This window comes from Bubalus bubalis, chromosome 11 (assembly GCF_019923935.1).
Source record: "Bubalus bubalis isolate 160015118507 breed Murrah chromosome 11, NDDB_SH_1, whole genome shotgun sequence".
Classification (NCBI taxonomy): Eukaryota; Metazoa; Chordata; class Mammalia; order Artiodactyla; family Bovidae; genus Bubalus; species Bubalus bubalis.
The window spans coordinates 79,569,920-79,595,671 of record NC_059167.1 but is presented as its reverse complement, the minus strand read 5'-3'; the positions used below and the strand labels follow the sequence as shown (position 1 = coordinate 79,595,671).

General features: G+C 38.7%; 2 gene segments (V, D, J or C); both read right to left on the bottom strand.

The window, feature by feature from the left end:
- Positions 1-5,357: 5,357 nt before the first annotated feature.
- On the bottom strand, positions 5,358-6,089 carry LOC112587973. The segment is given in 2 exon segments: positions 5,358-5,797; positions 5,996-6,089. Coding segments are annotated over 2 exon segments (462 nt in total).
- Positions 6,090-17,162: 11,073 nt separating this feature from the next.
- On the bottom strand, positions 17,163-17,860 carry LOC102392636. The segment is given in 2 exon segments: positions 17,163-17,503; positions 17,720-17,860. Coding segments are annotated over 2 exon segments (390 nt in total).
- Positions 17,861-25,752: the final 7,892 nt, after the last annotated feature.

Here is a 25,752-nt window from a genome sequence, read left to right as displayed (position 1 = left end):
TCCTTCCAAAGAAATCCCAGAGCTGATCTCCTTCAGAATGGACTGGTTTGATCTCCTTTCAGTCTGTAAGAACAAAATATCTTCCCATTAATTTTTGTCTTCAATTTCTATAATCAATGTCTTACAGATTTCAATATACAAGTCTATACTTATTTGCTTAAAGTTATTCTTAGGTATTTTCTTTCTGATGTGATGGAAAAAGAATTGTTTTCTTAATATCTCTTCCAGATAGTTCATTATTGGAATGCAGATTAATTTTGTATCCTGCAACTTTGCTGAATTTGTGTATTAGTAACAACATAGACTAACATCTTGGGGGCATGTCTCCCACTGCTAAGCCAGATGATCTGATTTTCTTTTCACTTTCTCTTTTTGTGTACTCAAAAAGTGTATATTTTAACTGTGGTAGGAAGTCTCTGTGCTGTTTATTTTTGGATGAATAATTTCTAGTGCTTAAACAAGTTAAAAGTTTTTTCTCTGGCATTTTATTGGCATTTTATGGCCTATTAAAAGTATATCTGTCAAAGTTATAGGTATCAGGAGTTATCTTATTCCTTCTATGAATTGATTGGACTAGTAAAAGCTGTGGTTGCTACCATCCAATTTTTAAATTAAAAAAAAAAATACTAAATAATTCTTACATGGAACAGTACACAAAATTATGTGCAGACACATTTTCCCCTGGCAATGATGGTAAACAGATATTTAATTTTGCTATATTTTCAATAGCTCTCTCCAAACGTTACAGACAAAACTAAAGAGTAACTTCTAGTACTATTCCTATTTTTAAAGTAATAACTACTGTTGGGAAGAGTCCATGTATGTCTTTTCAATTTTAATGTTATAGCTATGTATCACAAAACAATATATTATATTGTGATTATATTCTGAAATTTCTCATAAGTAGTGTCACGCAGCATATATCATTCTGATGCTTTTTATACTCAGCATTTTATTTTTGTAAGATTTATCTAAGAAAATAATATAAAGAACTGTTTCTTTGCTTGTAATAGTTCATGTATTTTGACTTCATATGTAATTCATTATTCATTCATTCTGTACTTGAATGGTTATACTTCTGCTTACAGGGTTGGTGTGACTATCCTTGTAAATGTCTCCTTGTTCAAATGTTGGAAGTACTTGAATATAGATAACAGGAATTGGAATTGCTTGACTTTTAAATATATACATTTTCTTCTTTATTAAATAGTTCAGGCAACTTTTCTCTGAAGTTGTTAAATAAATATTCTCTATGTGGTTGCTTTTCTCCATCTGGAGAAATTTGATAGTCTTCTCCCTGTATTTGGGTCAAAACTTAATGCTATCAGATTTTCACATTTCTGGTTATCTGACAGAAATGAGATAGTAATTTGCTTTAATTTAATTTCCTCTGATTACTGCAGAAGTTGATGTTTTATATGTTCACATGTCTATTTCCTCTTCTTTAAATTGCCTTTATGTAAATTATTTTATTATCTCTTTTCATTTTGAATGTTTTTCTTATTTATTTGTAGAAGCCCCCTATGTAAACTAAATTTCTAGTATTTTCTTGATTACATGGTTTCCTATACATCTTACTATGCATTCGATTTTTAATTATGTAGTGGGGCATGCTTGCAGGTTAAAAACTTCCCATCTATTAGGAATTCTCTATAAATTTATATTTATAATTGTCAAATTACTTTAATGATTATATACTTATTTAGCTTTTCTATTTCTTCTTTAACTATTTTTGATAATATATATATTTTAGAGCATCTATCAGAACATTGAAATATGCGGCCAAGTCTTTTTCTTGTGTCAAGGATTTCTTCAGATAGTAAATCTCTGCCCTTGTTGAGGTCCCCTGTGAAACCTTCTCTGTTCCATATGGAGGCATGTCTCATGAGGAGGAAGCTTTGGTCTGGGTGCTGGACACACCAGGAGGAAGCAGGGCTCTTGAAATACTCATGATAGGGCCTCACCTGTCCTGGGATCCCTTCAAAGGCAGAAACTGGCCCTCAAGCCGAGTCACTGCATGGGGCTGTCTCTCCTCCCATAAGATCAACATTAGATCAAGGAGATTGCTGCACACTGAAGAGAATATGTCTCTAAATAGATTCTAAATCTGACAATTATTCTGTATCATTAACAATACTTGATATAGTTGTCTTTTTATTTTTAGCCAAAATAATGGGTGTATGCTGCTGCTGCTGCTAAGTTGCTTCAGTCCTGTCCAACTCTGTGTGACCCCATAGACGGCAGCCCACCAGGCTCCCCTGTCCCTGGGATTCTCCAGGCAAGAATACTGGAGTGGGTTGCCATTTCCTTCTCCAATGCCATACATGCTAGTCACTTCAGTTGTGTTTGACTCTGTGCAACCCCATGGACAGCAGCCTACTAGGCTTCTCTGTCCATGGGATTCTCTAGGCAAAAATACTGGAGTGGGTTGCCATTAATGGGTGTATAGAGATCTCATTGTGGCATTAACTTGCATTTCCATGATGACTAATGATGTAGAAGAGGGGATTACAAACTTCTTCAATAAAGGGTAGAATAGTAAATATTTTTGTCTTTGTAGGCCATTCATTCTGTTGCAACTACTGAACTCTGCCATTGTTTCATGAAATAAGTTATTGATAATACATAAATAAATAAGCTTTCTTATGTTCCAACAAAATTTATTTACAAAGTAAATGGCTGAATGGACCGGTCCATGGGCCATATTTTGTTGATTCCTGATATAAAGGACTCCATGGCTTCACAGTGTAATTCTCCAAACATTTAAAGACTAGTTAGGTCCCATCCTTCTCAAATTTTCCTTAAAATTGAAGGTGGTGAAATATTACCAAACTCATTCAATGAAGCCTTCATTACCCTGATGCCAAAACCAGACAATAAAACTACCAAAAAAAAGTCAGTTTCTTGAAAGAACATCGATAAAAAAAATCCTCAAACAAAATATTAGCAAACTTCAATTCAGTCAGTTCAGCTGCTCAGTCATGCCCAACTCTTTGTGACCCCATGGACTGAAGCACACCAGGCTTCCCTGTCCATCACCAGCTTCTAGAACTTGCTCAAACTCATGTCCATAAAGTCAGTGATACCATCCAACAATCTCATCCTCTGTTGTCCCCTTCTTTTCCTGCCCTCAATCTTTCCCAGCATCAGGGTCTTTATCAATGAATCAGTTCTTTGCATCAGGTGGCCCAAGTTTCAGCTTCAGCATTAGTCCTTCCAATGAATATTCAAGACTAACTTCCTTTAGAACTGAATTAAGTTAGGAAACTTAATTCAACAATTTACGAAAGAATCATATATCATGGCCAAGTGGGATATCGTCTAGGTGAACAAGGATGGTTCAGTATTTGCAAATCAATCAACATGATATACATTAATAGCATGAAGGATAAAAACTTATATAATTATCTCAACAGACAAATAAAAAGTATTTGACAAAATTCAGCATCCATTCATGTTTAAAACTCTTAATAAACTTGGTATAATGGGAACACATCTCAAAATAATACAGGCCATTTACAACAAACACACAATTAATATCATATTTGATGGTAAAAACTGAAAGCTTTTCTCCAAGATGAGGAACAAGACAAGGATGCCTACTCTCACCATTTCCATTTAACATAGTACTTGAAGTCCTTGTCACAGCAGTCACATAGGAAAAAGAAATAGAAGGCATCCAAATTGGAATAAAACTATTAAAATGCAAAAAGACAGCCTATCAAACAGAAGAAGATACTTGCAAATAATTAGTCAATAAGGGGTTAGTGTCCAAAATATATAAATAAATTTATATGCAATATGAAAACTATAAATACTCTGATTTTTTAAAAGGCAGAGGACCTAAATAGACATTTTTCCAAAGAAACATACAGATGGGCAACAGACACATGAAAAGACATTCAACATCTGTAATCATTAGGTAAATGCAAGTCAAAACCCAGTGAGATCTCACCTCACCCCAATCAGAAGACTATCATCAAAAAGCCAAGAAGTAATGAGTGTTGCTGAGGATGTGAAGAAAAGGGACCCTTTGGGCACCCTTGCTGGGAAAATAAACTGGTGCAGCCACTATTTAAAACAGCATAAAAGTTCTTCAAAAATTAAAAATATAAATACTACATCATCCAGCAATTCCATTCCTGGATATCTATCAGAAGAAAACAAAAACACTAATTTGAAAATATATATGCACCCTAATATTCACAGAAGCATTATTTCTAATCATCAAGATATGGAAGCAATCAGTGTTCATTCATATGAATAGATAGAGAATATGTGTACACACATATATATATACACACAATGAAATATTACTTAATCATAAAAAGGATAAAATCTAGTCATATGAGACAACGTGGAGAACCTGGAGGGTATTATACTTAGCAAAATAAGTCAGACAGAGAAAGACAAATACTGTATGTTTTCACTTATATATGGATTCTAAAATGCAAAACTAACAGAACAGAAACAGACTCATAGATATAGGGAATAAACTACCGGTTACTAGAGGGGAAAGGGGTGGGTGTAGGAGTGAAATAGGTGAAGTGGATTAAGAGGTACAAAAATTGTGTGTATTTTTCCATACTTATAAAATAAATAAAATTATGTAATGCAAAAGTGCTCCCATTTCGAGCATAAAAAAAAAAGAAAAAAAATTATGTAATGCGCAGTAAGGAAAGGAATCGACCCTGCCAATGCCTTAACTGTACCCAGTGAAACTGATTTCAGACTTCTTGCATCCAGAATTGAAAGAGGATAAATTTGTTTTAATTAAACGACCAAGTTCATATTAACCATTGAGCATATGTGTGTTTTTTGTTTGCGCTGCTGCAGGAGTAGGATGAGATGTATCTGCAATTGTCTGCTGGGACGCATCATGGTGAGGCAGGTTTGGATGGACATTCTCGGGACAGCCAACTTAGCTGAATAACATCTTCTTGGAGTCACTTTTCTCTTCTTTTAGTTCCTTTCATTTCTTCCCATTTTGAAGTAGAGCATATTGTAGCTAAATATTTATTGTGATAGGGCTTCCCTCATAGGACAGTTGGTAAACAATCCGCCTGTAATGCAGGAGACCCCGGTTCCATTCGTGGGTCGGGAAGATCCGCTGGAGAAGGGATAGGCTACCCACTCCAGTATTCTTGGGCTTCCCTTGTGGTTCAGCTGGTTAAAAAGATCCCCTGGAGAAGGGAAAGGCTACCCACCTCAGTATTCTGGCCTGGAGAACTCCATGGGCTGTATAGTCCATGGGGTCGCAGAGTCGGACCTGACTGAACACCTTCCACGTTCACTTTCTTATCTATTAATAGACCTTTCCTAGCTACAAGTTTGAGACTCTAGCGCAGAAGAAGATACAGATTGAGGGGAAGATAAAGACCAAAGTCTCAAATCTGTAAGGCCAATAAGAAGCACTGCAAATGCCCTGTGGTGGCCTCACAGTGTGACTGTGGCTGGAGGAGGGGCTGAGCCCCGCGGAGGGTTTGAGTACAGGCTGCAGGTGCCCGGGGAGCACAGTGCTGCACAGCACAGAAGTAAGTGCCTGAGTCTGTGGTCCGCAAAGAGGAAATGTGCAGTGAGCTGCGGCGTTCTTTAGGGACTGTCGTGGCATTTAATCTTCCTTCCTGCCTTGTTCCTGAAGGAACGTAAATGAGGTGGATGAGGCGGCCCCCGGGCTTCTGAAGATACCACCGCACACTGTTTGCCGAGGTGGAGAAATTACACCACAGTGTAGAGCTGGCTTCCTCCTGAGGAGTCAGGGCTGGGGGACTCTGCTCCACATCCACCCCTCTCACACCTGATGAGAAAGAGACAGACAGTCACAGGTGAGGCCCACTGTAACTCTGAAAAAACCCTGAACGTGTCCCTCCAGCTCCCATCGATGTTGAGAAGGATAGGAAGTGTGCAGGACTTGTCAACTCTTTCTACTCCCTCCCTCAACAGTACAGCAGCTGCTCATTTCTTCGGATTCCCCTGCAGGGCAGCCCCAACTCACAGCAAACCCGGGCAAACAAAAGCCCCAGCACAGTGCCCACTAGCCTCTTCATGATGCCTTGACTTGCTGCTAAGAAATTTTCACCTTAAAATACACAGCTAAACCCATAAGTGGTGTGTCACTTCTTGTCTGGAAATGTTCCTGCTCCTGCAACCAATCAGCTCCCCCAACAAACCCTGCTCAGGTGACACTCTGTGACAGGAAGCCCCACCTAACAGTCAACTCCACTGAGAACACTGAACTTGAGAAAACAAATCCTGTCTTTGCAAATTTAAAAAGAAAAGAAAAAATCTAAGATGCCCATAAGAATGAAACATTTGCAATACTCTATATTCTCTGTACTATTTGCCTTCACAGAACATGCCAACTTCCTGAAAATAACACAGGCTGAAACTGTTTAAGCTACCAGATCTCAGGGGTTTGCAGATAGCTCCCCCTACAGTCCTAGTCACCATGTCACTCAGAGCATAGAAGTACTTGCTCAAGTTACTTCAGTGGGCTTTTTCCACAGGTGAAAGGAAGTTTCCATCTTCCTAAATTCAGATGCAAAACCTTTGATGCCTGAAACAAGATTGTTTCCAGACATGTACTTCAGGAGAAGCTGGAGTCCTTGGTTGGGGTACTGCACATACCAGTAGAGATTAGGTTGAAGAGAAAATGAGTAGTTGCACCTCAGCTCCAGAGAGACTCGTTCAGAGACAGTGATGTGGCCATTGGGCTGGTCACTGACTGGGCTCCTGAAACATTAATACTGAATCAGTGAACTCAGCTAAACCAAAGTCTCTATTCAAAGTCAAATCAGAACAATGTTCCGTGTGTGGACAAGAGAGTAAAATCGAACAGTACTCACTCAGCAGCAGGAGTGCCTCAAGCATCAAGGTGAACACCAAGGTCATGGTGGAGCAGTGAAGAGGCAGTGAGCTGCTTTCTGGGTGATTCCCCCCAGACAGAAGTCTCATGACTGGGGGACTTGAATCCAAGTTGCTCTGCGGTTGAGGAGGAATGACAGGTGATATCGATTTCTTCTTCTGATGGAGACTGTAGAGGGAGCTAGGAAGAGAGGCTGTCTCTAGTGTCTGAGATGCTTTACATGTCATTGTGTAAAAAATGGTGTGAGGATATCTCTTCAAATTGTAAGAAAGAAACATTTTTTTGAGCTTATTCTGATCTTTCCCAATTTTCACAACAGTGCCCTCCAGGGGTCAAATAGAGAAATAAAGAGAGATTCACAATTTTTGTTCACCCCCTTGCTGGCTTTGTAGGGTTGAATTCTAAAGCATTATAATTATGTACAGAGCAGAATTTATGTTTTGTAGGCTCTGAAACTTACAAAATTGCACTTTCTATAGCAGCACAAAATTATGGATAAAAATTAAATACAAAATAATGTTTAGAATGAGAAATAAAATCATAGTGAATTATAAATTTTAGAAAGCAAATTCCACAGACAGCATAAATATAGAAAATTGAGTCATATTTTAGTACTTATTTCCATGACACACTGCTATAATACTTTTTGTTTCTATACTTTTTGTCTTCATACTTTTTACGCTTTTCTTCTTATGACAATAAATTTGTAAAAACTTTAATACAGAGAAAAGAAAGATAATCATTGATTGAAATTTACTTTCTTAAAAAATTCAAAGTGCATTTTGAAAATGGATGAAAATTTACAGGATTATGGTCAAAATTTGGAAACTGTCTATCACAGTACTATGTGCTACAAGATTTCATTACATTCCAAATTTTCTTATGTCATAACAAATCCTAAATACTATCAACTGATCACACCAATTAACGAGTTTATTTCCTATGTTAGTTTCCTATTGATGAGTGACAAATTATCAAGAACTTTTGTGATGGAACAACATCTGTTTATATCACAGGTTCTGTAAGTCAGAAATCAGCACAAAGTTAAGCTGAACTCACAAGGTTGCAGTCAAGGAGGCAACTAAGACTGTCTAGGGCATGAGGTCCTCTTCCAGATTCAGTGGTTGCTGGTAGAATTCATTTCCTTGTAGCTGTAGCACTCATGGCAACTTGTTTCCTCAAGACAAGGAGGATGTCTTTGATCGCAGGAAAAGTTTAAGCTCTTTTTTAAAGAGCTCACTTGATTAGATTAGGCCCACCTAGGACAATCTCCTTTTGATTCATTCAAGGTCATACTGATTAGAGACTTTAATTACACCTGCAAATTTATTGTGTGTGTGTGTGTGTGTGTGTGTGTGTGTGCTCAGCCCCTCAGACTCTTGGCAACCCCATGGACTATAGCCCACCAAGTTTCTCTGTCCATGGAATTTTCCAGGCAAGAATACTGGAGTGGGTTGCCATTTCCTCCTCCAAAGGATCTTCCCAATCCTGGGATCAAACCCACATCTCTTGCATCAGCAGACAGATTCTTCACCACCACACTACCTGGGGAACCATGGTATCATCTACCTACCATAGTTGTTAATGCCCTCATTGGACTGGCATACTATGAGTTTCACTTTATTCTCATAAATGTAAAACATTGTGACCAGTCAGTAAGAAGTTAATATGAACAATAATAAATATGATCAGACGAGGCCATTTTCATACCAAAGGAAGAACATAAGCAAACTCGTCTTCCAATGGATAGAGTGGAATGCAACAGTGTGCAAGGAAACTATAAAAACATATTGGAACCAGTTAGGGAGGTGTTACATCCTTTTAAAACACTAAAAGTTCTGGCAATAGACTCTCATGCCTTTTGGAAACAAAGACTTGTTAATGAATCATTACCAAAGGAACAGCAGTACAGTGTAATGTAAGGTAATTAGTATTAGGGTCAAACAGATTTTTGTTTGAAATCTGTCTCTGATGCTTAGCCTGTGAGATCTTGATGACAAGCACTTATATACTGAAGTGACTGTGAGCTGCATAAATAAATTCCACTAGGCCAAATTATATGCATTCTTAATTCAAATTCACTCTTGCAGATGCTAAATAAGCCTGCGGCTCACTCCATCACCTCCTGACAGACTAGAATTATAGTAGAGGGGAAGTTGGGGTTTAACTGGCAAGGATCTTAACTCGTTAAGATACCTTATTTTTTGGAACATTTATAAAATATGGCTAGGGCCCTATGATTCTTGGAAATGACATGTTTAAGTAAGGGGCACCGAAGTTTAAGCTTTATTTTAAAATGAAATACTGAAAGTGTTAGTTGCTCAGTGGTGTTTGACTCTTTGTGACCCCATGACCTGTAGCCTGCCAGGCTTCTCTGTCCATGGGATTCTTCAAGCAAGAATACTGGAGTGGGTTACCATTCCCTTCTCCAAGGTATGTTCCTGACGCAGGGATTGAACCCAGGTCTCCCACACTGTAGCAGATTCTTTACTGTCTGAGCTTTATAAGAAATATCTTATTTAGTACAACAACATCTTGGGTTACTCATTTTTACCCTCCTTTTTACAGATGGTAAACCTAGCTTCAAAGAATTTAAATTACACAGGATTGCAGTATTTTTAAGTGACAGGGTAATCATTAAAATCTAGATCTAACTCCAGAGACCAGTCTTATGTGCACTCTACTAAGACTGTTTGAATGATAATTGAAGCAATATGAACAGATTAAATTTTCAAAGAATAGTATACAGATTGAGAGGAAAAGAGGGCCTAAGCAGTAGGAATGCTCTTGATGTGGGATGGGTAAAGAAGAATAGGAGATCTTGCAAAGGATGTCCCAGAAGTTAAAGTTTAAGTTTGGGGTACTGTGTGCCAGGAACACAAAGGTCCCCAGAAAGAGTGGCAAGCACTGCAGAGAGTTGGTGCTCGAATGTGGTCCGTAGGTAGGTAGCATTCGCGTCACCAGGGAGCTACTCTGACTTCAGAATCTCAGGCCTAACCCAAAATTCCTAAGTCAGAATCTGCATTTTAATAATATTCCTGTGCACATTAAAATTTGAAAAATACTTGTCTAGATGAAGGAGGTTAAAAATGTCTTTTAGATTTAACAATAAAGAGATCACTGGTGATTTTTAAGAAAACAGATTTTAGAAAATATTGGGAGAAAAAACAGAAGTGTACAGAGTGAAAAAGAGGTGACAGAGTGTAAGCAGTTATATGATCAGGGCTTTTAAACAATAGCCAGGGAGTAAAAGATAGGTTGGCTGCAGGAGAGGCATGTATGGGGTTTGGAGGAATATGAAATATTTTTTCTAAGATGAGAAAGCTTGAATATTTTCAATGAGTCCTAAAAAATCAGACCATAGAATTTGGATGATCAGTGGCCTAAGGTGCCATAGAAACCAGAAAGAATGGTGTCGGTGAAGTGTTTAGGCAAAGAGGTACTATTTAAAAATAAAAGAGATACCTGTTTTATTATTATGGGAGGGAAGGTGAATTACAAGTGTAAAAGCAGAGTGTTTTATGAGATCCAGAAAGTTGAAGATTCATTTAAATATACTGAAATGGAGCTGGGCTCTATGGTCTTTGCCTCCCGTGTCCTCAGCCTGCCCCTGTCTGTGGAAAAACTTTAGCCAAAGAAGAAGCTTGATCAGGCATCCCCCTATAAAGTCACATGCAAAGAGAACTGACCCCACTCTTTCAGCAAAGAGAAACTGAAAATTTCTGAGAACTTTCAGAAATCAGTTCCCTTGTTGTGGACTGCTGCTATTCAACTTGAGAGAGATTGGGATGGCACCCATGGGAGGAAAAGCACTTAGGTTAGAAATTTTTTATATAAAATTTCAATTAAAAAGTTTAAAACTTTCAAATGGAAAGAAACAAAAAGTCCTTCTTAGCTTTGCTTAATGGCGAAACTATTATTATTTTGTCTTGCTTGACTGTTTTCCTCTCCTTCTGCAATTTTTCTGATTAAGTTTATTCTTTGAAATTCAGGGAAAGCCCCAAGAGGCTATTGGTTTTCTATGCACAAGAAGCAACAGAGGGTGGGTATTGGGAGTCTGTTTCAGAAAGACCCTATAGAATCCTGCTGGGTATCATATTATGTGTGTGTGTGTGTGTGTGTGTGTGTGTGTGTGTTTGGTCTCTTGTGTGCCAAGCATGGTTCAGGTCTGGAGGATGCAGTAGTAAAGAGATATTAAGTGCCTACAGTTCAGTAGGAAGAGAGAAAAATTAAATGAATTTTTTTTTTAGAAAAAATTATTTTAAAGAGTAATAAGTACTATAAACACAATACAATACTGTATTAAGACAGAGTTACTCTTGGGGTGAGGAAGGGCATCTGCTCTAAGTAGGATATGGAGGGGAGGCTCCACTCTGATACTTACCATGCAACACCAGGCAAAATATTGAACCCCCTTCAAGTTCAATTTCCTTTCTTGTAAGTAGTCAATATCTTTCTGCTGGGCACTGGACTCAGCACTGGCACTTATTATCTCATTCACTTCTCATGAGAACTCTGCATGGTAGATTCTATCAATATCCTATCAATATTGATATTCTATCAATATCTAACATTGTAGATGCAAGAAAACTAAAGCAAAAAATCATTAAGTCATTTTCCCAAGATACTCAACTAATGAGTGGTAGATCTACAAATACAAACCAAGTCTTTGGTCTCAAGCACCTTGTAACATTGTCTCCCTAAAGGTGAATTGATCCAACCTTGAAGTGTTCCAATAAGAATTAAGTAGGAACAAACATTCAAATCACCCAACATAACATCTTCCCTAACTTAAATATTCAATCAGCTGTAGCAATGTGCAAAATCTTGGGGGTGGGGTTGGGAGACAGAATCTGAAATTGCAGAATAATCTATCCATGAGATAAAGTTCAATATTTTTCTGAGATATGTATGAGTGCATGTGTGCTCATTCATGACCGACTCTTTGCAACCTATGAAATATGGCCTGCCAGGCTCTTCTGTTCATGGGATTTTCCAGCAAGGATACTGCAGCAGGTTGCTATTTCTTACTCCAGGGTACATTGTCACCCTGCTTATTTAATTTATATGCAGAGTACATCATGAGAAATGCTGGGCTGGAGGAAGCACAAGTTGGAATCAAGATTGCTGGGAGAAATACCAATAACCTCAGATATGCAGATGACACCACCCTTATGGCAGAAAGTGAAGAGGAACCAAAAAGCCTCTTGATGAAAGTGAAAGAGGAGAGTGAAAAAGTTGGCTTAAAGCTCAACATTCAGAAAATGAAGATCATGGCATCCAATCCCATCATTTCATGGCAAATAGATGGGGAAACTGTGGAAACAGTGGCTGACTTTATTTTTCTGGGCTCCAAAATTACTGCAGATGGTGATTGCAGCCATGAAATTAAAAGACGCTTACTCCTTGGAAGGAAAGTTATGACCAACCTAGATAGCATATTAAAAACAGAGACATTACTTTGCCAATAAAGGTCTGTCTAGTCAAGGCTATGGTTTTTCCAGTGGTCATGTATGGATGTGAGAGTTGGACTATAAAGAAAGCTGAGTGCTGAAGAATTGATGCTTTTGAACTGTGGTGTTTGAGAAGACTCTTGAGAGTCCCTTGGACTGCAAAGAGATCCAACCAGTCCATCTGAAAGGAGATCAGTCCTGGGTGTTCATTGGAAGGACTGATGTTGAAGCTGAAACTCCAATACTTTGGCCACCTGACGCGAAGAGCTGACTCATTTGAAAAGACCCTAATGCTGGGAAAGATCGAGGGCAGAAGGAGAAGTGTCCGACAGATGATGAGATTGTTGGATGGCATCACCGACTCGGTGGACATGGGTTTGGGTGAACTCCGGGAGTTGGTGATGGACAGGGAGGCCTGGCGTGCTGCAGTTCATGTGGTCACAAAGAGTCGGACATGACTGAGTGACTGAACTGAACTGAACTGAACTCCAAGGGATCTTCCATACCCAAGGATCAAACTGGCATCTTTTGAGACTCCTGCACTCCCAGATTGGTTCTTTACCAGCTCAGCCACCATGGGAGCCCTTTCTGACATATATGTAGTAGGTTACTTGGCAGATTTCATGTCTTATCATAAATATCCATGGTCTATCATGTTCTTATTACTATTAATGAGAAATTAATTCATTAGGGTGTTATTTTATGATATTGGGTACCATAATATAAACTGAAATGAGTATACCAAGCAGTGTTTTCTGCAATTATGTTTTCCCATTATTGACTCTTGCTCCCACTTTGCTAGATATGTCTATACTACAAGAAAAGACAGAGCAGTAAATACAATTTTACTTGCCAGAGAAGAAACTCCCATCTTGTGCAACAATTCCAAGCTTTCTTTTCAAGGTAGCCTCTTACTGTGCAGCCATAATCAGGCCATGTGCTGTATTTATCATTTGAAGTCAATCACTTTCACATCTGGCAGGCAAAAGAAGAAGAAAAAAAAAAAAAAAAAGGAAAGAAAACAGCCAGTTTTTTTGAAACCTCTTTCTCCCCATTTCTGTATAGGGAAGTTTACTGACTGGTTCAGCAGTGAGAGCTCCCATTGTGATTACGCTTTTGCTGGCCAAATTGTTGGTTTTCTCTGACCACCAAAGCCAAATAAAAAGGACAGAGACAGAATTTGGAGGAAATAGAAAGGTGGCTTTAAGAATACTGAAGTAGGTTGCCATTCCCTTTTCCAGGGGATCTTCCTGATGCAAGGATCAAACCTGTGGATTCTTTACCATCTGAGCCATAGGCAAGGGCTCACAGTCAGGAGTCAAGGTGATGATAGGATCTTGATTTCTTCCTCTTGCATTGTTTCATAGATAGTCATAGCCTGGCATCTGTAACCCAGCAATTGACTCTGGCAGTGAGGTGGCTCTGTGGCCTTCTTTCTGATGTGTAACTACAAAGGGAAGGGTGTTGTAAGGGAAAACACTAGATAGGAGATGTATTTAGCATAGAGACAAAGGAGACAGTGTGAATTGCAGCTCCTGCAGAGTTAGGGAGCAGTAAAGCAAACTTACAGATATGCAGAGTTAGGAGCAGTTAAGGAAAAACAAAACAAAAACAACTAGGAATGTTCACACCTTTCCCTATTGAGACTTCAGGGAATCTCTATCAGGGCTTCCCTGGTAGCTCAGTTGGTAAAGAATCCACCTGCAATGCAGGAGACCCCGGTTCACCTCCTGGGTTGGGAAGATCCACTGGAGACAGGATAGGCTACCCACTCCAGTATTCTGCCCTGGAAAATTCTATGGACTATAGTCCATAGGATTGCAAAGAGTTGGACATGACTGAGCAACTTTCACTTCACTTCAGGAATGTTCAGGCCTGCTCACTGTTCTTTTTATCTTCTTTGGTCCCAGGAAAGGGAAAGAAAAAAACCTCATTTCTCTTTTTACCTTTTCACTGCAACAGGCTTCCTCGCAGTTTAACCCATGATCACTGGAGGGGAGCAGAGAGGCCAGTGTAATCATCATAAGATATTTGAGCAGGACACCAGCTGGCAGAGCTTCAGCTTTCACTCTTGATTCATGCCGTGTGTTACAGCCTGATTCTCAGTGGAAAAAAATAGAAAGATTTAGATAAAGGATTCATTTTCATGTTCATAAGAAGCTAGTTTGAAAGTATTACTTGTTTGCTTCCTTTTAACACTTAAAAAATGCTTTCCCTTGGTGACTTCTATTGCATCTGATATGAAATCAAGCATCATTCTTAATGATATTTCCCAGAATACAGTATATCAATTTTCCCTATTTATTGGCAAGATTATTTCCACTTAAATAGACCCTAGGATTTGCCTTCAATATCCTTTGAACTTCTGTCAAAACCAGAGTGGTGGGCTTGCAGAATGTCTTATTCACCTTGATGACTTTCCACATAGCATTGCTCCTGTGTAAGGAGCTTGTTTTATAGGAAGTCAAGTATGGCAGTGAGTGAAGGTGCTTGTTATGAGCAAAAATGTTATGGAATGGGTAATGGAAAAGGTAGTTATAAATACTACCAACAATCATGTGGTCATTTGCAGTAACAAAAACTGTAACAGTCAGAAATGGAGTATTTCCTGCCATATCAGTAAACAAGGACGTCACAGTCATCAGCACCTGCAGCCCAATGTGAGCTCCTGAGCCTAAGGGCACTCAGGAAGGAGAAGAATATCTGTGATCTAACAACCATCAGAACTGCAGTCACTCCCTACCATGAGACTAAAGGAGCTCAGGATATAAGAAATACAGATACTGGCCCCAAGATAGCTGAGGTGAATAGTAAAAGAATGGCTTCAGTGAGCCCGGACTCTTACATCTCCCCATGCATAGAAGTGTGCTAGACTCCTTAACTTGTGCTTAGTCCCTCAGTCGTGTCCAACTCTTTGCAACCCCGTGGACTGTAGACTGCCAGGCTCCTCTGTCCATGGGGATTCTCCAGGCAAGAACACTGGAATGGATTGCCATGCCCTCCTCCAGGGGATCTTCCCAACCCAGGGATCAAGCCCAGGTCTCCTGCATTGCAAGCGGATTCTTGACTGTCTGAGCCACCAGGGAAGTCCATCCTTAACTTGAGATATCCTTTTTTCTTTAATTAACAATAATCTTTTGATGTTCCGACTACCCGCACTTTGTTGCAAAACTTCTATACAACCTGGCTCCTCTGCCCACTTCATTGGAGCAGTTCTTTCAGGTTTACTTGAGATGCTATCTCCCAGGCTTGAAGTCCTAAAAATTCCCACCAGATAAACATAACTCTCAACTTCTGGTTGTGAATATTTTTAAAGTTGACAGTAGTTATGACAATCTCTTTTTCTGTTTGATATGAATATATTTATGCATAGAGTAACCATTTTTAAATCTCTCCCCTACTTGCCTGCCTATGGAAACATATGATGTGCAAAATACAAGTTAATCTTGTATCTGATTGTATCTCCGTAGTTAAGATGCAGGAACCAATGGGACAATGTGGGTGTCCCATTGAGTGGGACAACACTCAAATATGGATAAGTGAACTTGATATTCCTTGAAGAGGGTGTGGCAACCCACTCCAGTATTCTTGCCTGGAGAATCCCATGGACAGAGGAGCCTGGTGGGCTACAGTACATAGGGTCATGAAGAGTCAGATGTGGCTGAAGCAACTTAGTAAGCATGCACAAACCTGGTATACTCTTAAGGAGAAGGTCACGTTGATTATGGTAGAATGGGGAATAATTGCATCATATTAACAAGAGGCATAGTGTTGCCATTTTCTTTATTTGAAAGTGTGTTGTTAAAAGAAGTATAGATGGATGACCAGTTGACATAGAAGGTCAGGAATAGCTTTGTAGTGTCTCTACTAGCTGGAAATCTATGACTCAGAATTTGTTTCTCTGTATTGTTCTGGGTTAGGGTTGGCCATAAAAAAGATTGTGCAAGGTTTAGAAGGTAGTTGTCATCAAGTAGCCATTTTTTTATGCCCTGCTGGTTGGTGCAGGGCTCCAGTCACTGTACAACTCACACGTGTTGCTGCTGAGCTGCTAGCTCATCTTATTGACTTACAGCTCCTTAACCTCCAACCAGATCTCCTCCTCATCATCTCTCTGTCTTGGGCCAATGTGCATGTAGCATGGTGATAAATATCCACTTCTCCTGAAGGTCACCCACTACCGTGAGACTGAAGGAGGTGAGAGACAGACAAGTTTTTAGTGTGTCTTTGTGGGTTCCAATCATCCTCATGGGTTCTAGTATGTCCTTAAATGTCAGTTTTCCCCATGTTTTTGTTCATATCCAATTTCCCTTTCCAAATGACACTCTAGTTGATTTAAAGTAAATTCAGGCTCAGTCAAGATGCAAAGATAACAACTTTGTATAAACTCCTCCACCAACTCTAGCAATTGCCTGAGAGTTCTATTCCTTAAAATGAGTCTCTTATTCTGTATCACTGTGGTTCTACTTTTCTGATTGTACCCTAATGGACACAAAACCTAAGAAGAAAAGATTAAGGAAATTATATTCATGACAATTTCTGAAAATTAAACCCAGATTTATGATTTGAGGTTTTTTAAGTGCAGTCGCCACATTAAATTATTACAGGGCAAGTTTTCAAATTTAGACAACTTTGCACATGTTCTGTATGATTGATATAAAATTAAAAAAATCAAGACTGAGAACATATTACTAGAAAGTTAGTTTGGACATCTGTTCCTAAGTGACTTAAAAGGAACTTCCAGACCACAGATTAAGCAACCACACAACTACCATTTCTGGTCTGGGATCTGCAGGTGCATATTTCAGCTGGAGTTCTGCAGCAGGGAAGCTCTCTTTTATTAAACTCTAGGGTTTTTGTTTAGCTTTTCCCATTACTTTAAGCACTGTGAGCTCCCAGAGAGCACAGAAATACTTGGCAGAATCTTCTAGCTGTAAGTCTGATATGGTGAGGCTGATAGACTTACGAATTTTCTGAAAAGTTACAGAGTAGCGGCCATTCCTTGCATTCTGGCCGGAAGAAACCTGACCAATAAGGTAAATCATCTCTCCACTGGGAAGCAGCTTGTACCAAAACATGTAGTAATAGCTCCAGGTTGTTTCATACCGACAGGTCATGGTGACTGATTGTCCCAGTTGACTGGATGTGTCTGGCTGGTCTTGAATAACTTTCTGTGCCACACCACATCCTGTGGGGAAAAAATCAGGAAACACAGCTGAAGTAATGAACAAAATAATGTAAGAATTAGACTAATTTGGAACCCAAAGAAAACCCAAATTGAAATCATAATAAGTATGCTTTTCTGCAACCCTCCTTTCCTCCCAAGTCCCTATGTGCACACCACGCGCCTGTGTGCAGTCCTTTCACCCTGAACACTCGCACCCATGTTTGGAAGCATCCCTACCAGAGAAGGTGAGGGCCAGGAACACACAGAGCAGACTGGAGAGCAGCATGAGGCGTGGATTCCCCTGCACAAATGTGCTTAGTTTCTGCCTCAAGCTGAGAGTTCAGTGTCTTTGAGTGCCTGGCAGCACATATACATACTACCTGGTACCTGTGTGACTCCCCCCAACAGGAAGTGGGGGTGTCATGTTCATAAACCACGTGGTCTGTGCACATATGGGAAAAAAGTCTGGCTCACCACAAACTTTATTTTGTCTACTTGTCTTTTCCTGGTAATTGAGTTAGGCAGATCCTGAAAAGGAGTATGGACAAAAAATTAGTATTAAAGGTATGAGCTGAGGGGAACTGAATTTTAAATAAGTTGACAAAAATTGATAATCATTTGTAAAATAATTTTACCAGCTCATTTAAGATAGAATTTAGCATAGGATATGAACTCTTTTTGTAACTTAATGGTCATTCATTTAACCTATACTTACCTTTCCTCCATTCGGAAACAATGACTTTTTTAAAACCGACAGCTTTTCAGCTTCCTTGGTGAAAAGCTATCTTATCCAAAATAATTAACTTATCTTTTTTTTCATTAACTGGGTTTTAGGGCTATGTTTAGATTTTTTAGTAAATAAAATTACTTTAACATGAAATGAAGAAACATCAGTTCTTCTGACTTTCAAAATCTGTTCATTTGTATGTGTTTTTACGAAACCAAAACAGGAATAAGATATTATTCTTTTGAAATCCGACATTGAATCTTATTTATTAGACTTTTAGGAGGATCAGGATATTCAGTCTTGTTGCCTTTATGAGGAGAATTGTACTTATTAGATCATGTCCCCTAGAATTGTATTGATGTCACTCTGAAAGCTATAAGATATTGATGAAGAAAATTGAAGATAAGTAAAGCAAGTAAATATAAAAATATTTCGTTCATGGGTTTTAAGAATAAACAATGTGAAAATGTCCTCTGAACCAGAGCAATCTATAGATTTAATGCAACCCCTCTCAAAATAATCATATTTTTCACGCAACTAGAGCAAATAATCCTAAAATTTCTATAGAACCACAAAAGACCACAAATCGTCAAAGCAATTTTGAAAAAAAAAAAGAACAGAGTTGAAGGTATCACAGTCCCTGACATCAAAATATGCTTCAAAGGTGTTATAATCTAAAATATACATTGCTGGCCCAAAAACAGAGATTCAGTCAATGGAACAGAATAGGGAGTCCAGATTTTACCCCTTGTATACATGGTCAATCAATCTATAACAAAGGAGGCAAGAATAAGCAACTGGGGGAAAGACTGCTTCTTCTATAAGTGGTGTTAGACAACTAGACAGCTACATGTTAAAGAATGAAATTAGAATATTTTCTCACAGCATATACTAAAATAAACTCAAAATGGATTAGAGACTTAAATATAAGACCTGAACTCATAAATTTTTAAAGAAAGTATAGGCAATATGCTTTATGAGATTCATCTTTGCCATATTTTTGTCTCTATTTCCTCAGGCAAGGACAAAAAAGAAACAACACAGTAAATATGATCTAATTAAATTAAAATACTTTGCACAGTGAAAGAAACCATTAACACACAAAAAAGGCAACCTATCAAATGGGAGAAGATATTTGGAAGTGATTGGTCAATAAGGGGTTAATGTCTAGACTATATAAAAAAACTTATGCACACAATATCAAAACCACAGGCAGAGGACATGAAACAGGCATTTTTCCAAAGAAATATACAAATGGCAAACAGACACATGAAAAGATGTTCAACATCTCTAATCATCAGGTAAATGCAAATCAAAACCACAGTGAGATATCACCTCACCCCTACCAGAATACTATCATGACAAAAATGAAAAATAATTGAGTATTGTCAAGGATGTGGAGAAAAGAGAAAACTTGTGTATTCTTGCAGGGAAAGTAAGCTGGTGTAGCCTCTATTCAAAAGATTCCCCAAACCAATAAAAATATAACTAGTAGTTATATATATATATATATAATAGTAGTAGTTTATATATAATAAATATAACTACTCTATGATTCGGGCCTTCCCAGGTGGCTCAGCAATAAAGAATCCACCTTCAATGCAGCAGACACAATTTTGATCCCTGGGTCAGGAAGATCCCCTGGAGTAGGAAATGGCAGCCCACTCCAGTATTCTTGCTGGGAAAATTTCCAGAGACAGAGGAGCCTAGCGATCTGTTTCCATAAGGTTGCAAAGAGTCGAACATGACTGCAATGACTTAGCATGCACATGCATTATATGATTCAGCAATTCCATTCCTGGGTATCTATCAGAAGAAAACAAAAACACTAATTCAAAAATATGTATGCACCCAAATGTTCACTGCAACATTATTTCCAATAGTGAAGATATATAGAAATAACCTCAGTTTTCACTCATATGAATGGATCTAGAAGATATATATGTGTGAGTGTGTGTGTGTGTGTGTGTGTGTGTGTGTGTGTGTGTGTACAATAGAATATTACTAGCCATAAAAAAGAATAAAATTTTGCCAGCTGGGACAGCATGATAGACCTGGAGGATATCGCACTTAGTGAAGTGTCAGATAGAGAGAGACAAATGCTGTGTGCTTTCACTTTTATATGAAGTCTAAAAGCAAAACAAATTAACAAATATAACAAAACAGAAACAGACTCTGACATATAGGGCACAAACTATTGGTTACTAAGGGGAAAGGGGTGGGTGTAGGGGTGAAATAGGTGAAGGGGATTAAGAGGTAGAAACTTCCACTTACAAAATAAATAAATTAAAACTAGGTAATGTGCAGTGAAGGGAAAGAATCAACCCTGCCAAGAACTTGACTGTAGCCAGTGAAACTGATTTTAGACTTCTTGCATCCAGAACTGAAAGAGGATAAATTTGTTTCAAGTGATCAATTCATATATGAATACTGAACAAATATTTTCTGTTTGCTTTGCCCCAGTCATAGGATGAGATGTGAGTATTTGCAATTTGCAAACGTGAGTAACTGCAAGTTATTTGTATTTGCAATTATGGTAAGGCAGATTTGAATATTCTTGAGACACCCAACTAAACCGGATAACATCTTTATTGGAGTCATTTTCTCTCCTTTTAGATGCTTTCACTTTTTATCATTTTGGTGTCCAGCATATTCTGTTTAAATATTTACTTTAAATCTGTAGTCTTATCTAGATACTCTCCTAGCTACAAGTCAGAGGTTCTAGTGCAGAGGGAAATATAGGAGATATTCAGAAGGGAAAAGACCAAATCCCAAATTCGTTGGGCCCAAAAGTGTTTGTGGTTAAAGCTGTACTAGTGTAGGTAAGAAATACTAAACAGGGCAAATACCTGGTGACGGCGTCATGGTGTGACTGTGGCTGGAGGAGGGGCTGAGCCCCGCGGAGGGTTTGAGTACAGGCTGCAGGTGCTTGGGGAGCACTATGCTGCACAGCACAGAAGTAAGTGCCTGAGTCTGTGTTCTGCGAAGAGGAAACATGCAGTGAGCTGTGGCGTTCTGTAGGTACTGTCATGGTGTTTAATCTTCCATCCTGCTTTGTCCCTGAAGGAATATAAAAACAGACGGATGAGGAGGCCCCCAGGGTTCTGATGGAACCACTACACATTGTCTGTGAGGGTGGAGAAATTACACCACAGGGTAGAGTTGGCTCCCTCCTGTAGACTCAGGGCTGGGGGACTCTGCTCCACATCCACCCCTCTCACACCTGATGAGAAAGAGCGAAAGAGTCACAGGTGAGGGTCACAGTAATGTAGTGTAAGTCGCTCAGTCGTGTCCCACTCTTTGCGACCCCATGGACTATATACAGTCCATGGAATTCTCCAGGCCAGACTACTGGAGTGGGTAGCCTTTCCCTTCTCCAGGGGATCTTCCCAAACCAGGGATCTAACCCACGTCTCCCGCATTGCAGGCAATTTTTTACCAGCTGAGCCACAGAGCTCCTGCAAAACCCTGAAAGTGCCCTCAGGAATGATGAGGATAGAAAGTCTGTAGAACTTGTGAGCTCCTGCTTCTCCCTCCCACAGCACTACCACTACTCAATCCTTCAGATTCCCCTGTGGGGCAGCCCCAACTCCCAGCAAACCTGGGCAACCAGAAGCCCCAGCACAGTGTCCACTTGCCTCTTCATGACACTTTGCTTTGTTGCTGGGAAATTTTCACCTTAAGATACATAGTAAACCCTGTGTGGTGAGGGTCATGACTTGACTGGAAATGTTCCTGCTCCTGCAACCAATCAGCTCAGCCCACAAACCCTGCTCAGGTGACACTGACAGGAAGCACCACTTACCATCATCAGTTCCATGGAGAACACTGAACTTAAGAAAACAATATTTTTTTCTTTTGTAAAACAAACAACAACAAAGAAAAAGAAAAGAAAAGAAAAATAATCTAAGATGTCTTTGAGAATCAAACTCTTCCAGGATTCTGTTTATCTTCAAAGAACATGCCAACTTCCTAAAAATAACACTGTCTGAGACCCTGCATATTTTAAGCTACCAGATCTCAGGAGGTTTGTGTTCACCTTCCCTTGAAGTCACTCAGAGCACAGAAGTGCTAGGCTGAGTCTTTCCAATGGACTGATGTTTTCCTCCAGTGGAAGGAGTTCTCACTCCTGTTAAATTCAACTTCAAAACAGTTGATGTCTGAAACAAGGCTGTCTTTAGATGTATACTTCAGGAGAAACTGGAGTCCTTGGTTAGGGTACTGCATGTACCAGAAGAGATTTGTTTGAACAGAAGATGAGTAGTTGCACCTCAGCTCCAGACGGGGTCCCTCAGAGACAGTGATGTGGCCATCGGGCTGGGTCACTGACTGGGATCTAGCTCCTCCTGAAACATCAGTGCTGAATCAATGAACTCAGCTAAAGCAAAAAGTCTCTATTCAGTCAAATTGGAACCATGTTCCATGTGCACACAAGGGAGTAAAATGGAATGCCAGTCAGTCAGGAATGGAAGCACCTCAAAGTGGACCCCACAGTCATGGCAGAGCAGTGAAGAAGTGGTGAGAATCTTTCTTGGGGATCCTGCACAAACAAAAGTCTGAAGACTGGCTGACTTGAACCCAGGTTGCTCTGAGGTTGAAGTTTGACAGAAAATTTAGATTTCTCCTCCTGAAGGAGATTGTATGGAGTGTTAGGAAGAGAGGCTGTCTTAATAGAACTGCTTGCCTCTAGTGTCTGAGATGCTTTACATATCATTGTGTAAAAAAAGTCAGAATATCTCTTTAAAGTGTAAAGAAAGAAAGTTTTTGTGAGTTTATTCTGATCTTATACAGAAAGCCATTTCCGATTTATTCAACAGCCTCCTCTATCAGCCAGATGGAGAAATAAAGAGAAGTTCACATTTTTGTGAACCTTCTTCACTCCCTTCCTGCCCTTGTATGATTGAATTTAAAGCATTAAAATTATGCAGAGAAGAGAATTTATGGTTTGTAGGCCCTGAAAGTTATAAGATTGGGCTTTTTAAAAAAACACAAAATTATTAATAAAATTGAATATAAAATAATTTTTAGAATGAGAAGTAAAACTATAGGAAATTACAATCTCAAAAACAAATACCACAAGCAGTATGTATCTAGAAAATGATACAATATTTCAGTAGTTATTTCCCTGACATTTTCTATAATACCTTTTCTTTCTATGTTCTTTGGCTCCATAATTTGTTTCTTCATATGACAGTAAATTTGTTAATACTTCCTATCTAGAGAAAATAAAGATTATTTGGTCTTTACTCCTAGCATACCTGATATTTTTTTTTTTACTATTCACAGTTTTAGTAATGCATGAACATTTTTAGGATTAGAGTCCAATTTGGGGATTTTCTATCAAGTTACTATGTGCTACAAGATTTCATTATAGTTCAAGTTTTCTTATTCTACAACCAATTCTAAGCACTATGAACTAACACTTAACACATTTATTAAGTCTTTTATTTTCCTTTTGTTGTGTAATAAATTATCATGAACTTTGTGATTTAAAGCAACATCCATTTATCTCATAGTTTTTGTATATCAGAAGTCAGGGCACAGCTAAGCTGGATCTCACAAATCTGCAAACATGGAGTCAACTAACACTGTGGTCCTGTCTGAGGCTTGAGGGTCCTCTTCCAAACTCATGTGATTGTGGCAGAATTCATTTCCTCATAGCCATAGCCCTCATGACAGCTTGCTCCCTCAAGCCTGGGTGAATCTCTCTAATCTGAGAAAAAGCTTAAGCCTTCTTTGAAAGAGCTTACCTGATTAAATTAAGCCCACCAAAGACAATCTCCTTATTGATTCACTCAAGTTCAAACTGATTAGGCACTTTAATTGCATCTGCAAATCTCCTTCCCTTTGCCATATAATAAAACAATAACAAGAACGATATCTAATACAATCACCAAGAACATAGAAGAAATAAAGAATAAGCAAACAGAGATGAATAACACAATTACTGAAATTAAAAACACTCTAAAAAGAACCAATAGCAGAATAACTGAGGCAGAAAAATGGATAAGTGAGCTGGAGGACAGAATGGTGGAAATAAATGCTGAAGAGCCAAATAAAGGGAAAGGAATGAAAAGACGTGAGGAAAGCCTCAGAGACCTTTGGGACAATATTAAATGCACCAATATTCGAGTTATAAGGGTCCCAGAGGAAGAAGAAAAAAAGAAAGGCAGTGAGAAAATTTTTGAATTAATCATAGTTTAAAACTTTCTCAACATATGAAAGGAAATACTCAATCAAGTCCAAGAGGCAGAGAAAGTCCTCTACAGGTTAAACCCAAGGAGAAACACATTGAGATACATATTAATAAAGCTAACAGAGATTAAGCACAAAGAAGAAGCATTAAAAGCAGCAAGGGAAAAGCAACAAGTAACATACAAGGAAAAACCCATATGATTAACAGAAGATCTTTCAGCAGAAACTCCATAGACCAGAAGGGAATGGCAGGATATATTTAAAGTACTAAAAGAGAAAAATCTACAACCATGATTACTATACCCAGCAAAGATCTCATTCAAAATTGACAGAGAAATAAAAAGCTTTATGAACAAGCAGAAATTAAGAGAATTCAGCACCACCAAACCAGCCTTGCAACAAATACCAAAAGGGCCTTACATAGCCAATAAACACAAAAGAAAGGAAAGACCTACAAAAACAACCCCAAAACAACCAAGAAAATACCAATAGGAACATATGTATCAATAATTACCTAAATGTAAATGGATTAAATGCATCAACCAAAGATACAGACTGACTGAATGGATACAAAACTAAGACCCATATATATGATGCCTACAGGAGACCCACTTCAGACCTAGAGACACATGAAGACTGAAAGTAAAGGGATGGAAAAAGATATTCCATGTGAATGGAAACCAAAAGAAAGCTGGAGTGGCAATCCTTGTTTCAGACAAAATAGACTTTAAAATAAAGAATATCATAAGAAACAAAGGACACTACATAATGATCAAGGGATCAATCCAAGAAAAAGACATAACAATTGTAAATGTCTATGCACCCAACATAGGAGCACCTCAATACATAAGGCAAACACTTATGGCAGAAAGTGAAGAGGAACTAAAAAGCTTCTTGATGAAAATGAAAGAGGAGAGTGAAAAAGTTGGCTTAAAGCTTAACATTCAGAAAACTAAGATCATGGCATCTGGTCCCATCACTTCATGGGAAATAGATGGGGAAACAGTGGAAACAGTGTCAGACTTTATTTTGGGGGGCTCCAAAATCACTGCAGATGGTGATTGCAGTCATGAAATAAAAAGATGCTTACTCCTTGGAAGAAAAGTTATGACCAACCTAGATAGCATATTGAAAAGCAGAGACATTACTTTGCCAACAAAGGTTCGTCTAGTCAAGGCTATGGTTTTTCCTGTGGTCATGTATGGATGTGAGAGTTGGACTGTGAAGAAAGCTGAGAGCTGAAGAATTGATGCTTTTGAACTGTGATGTTGGAGAAGACTCTTGAGAGTCCCTTGGACTGCAAGGAGATCCAACCAGTCCATCCTAAAGGAGATCAGCTCTGGGTGTT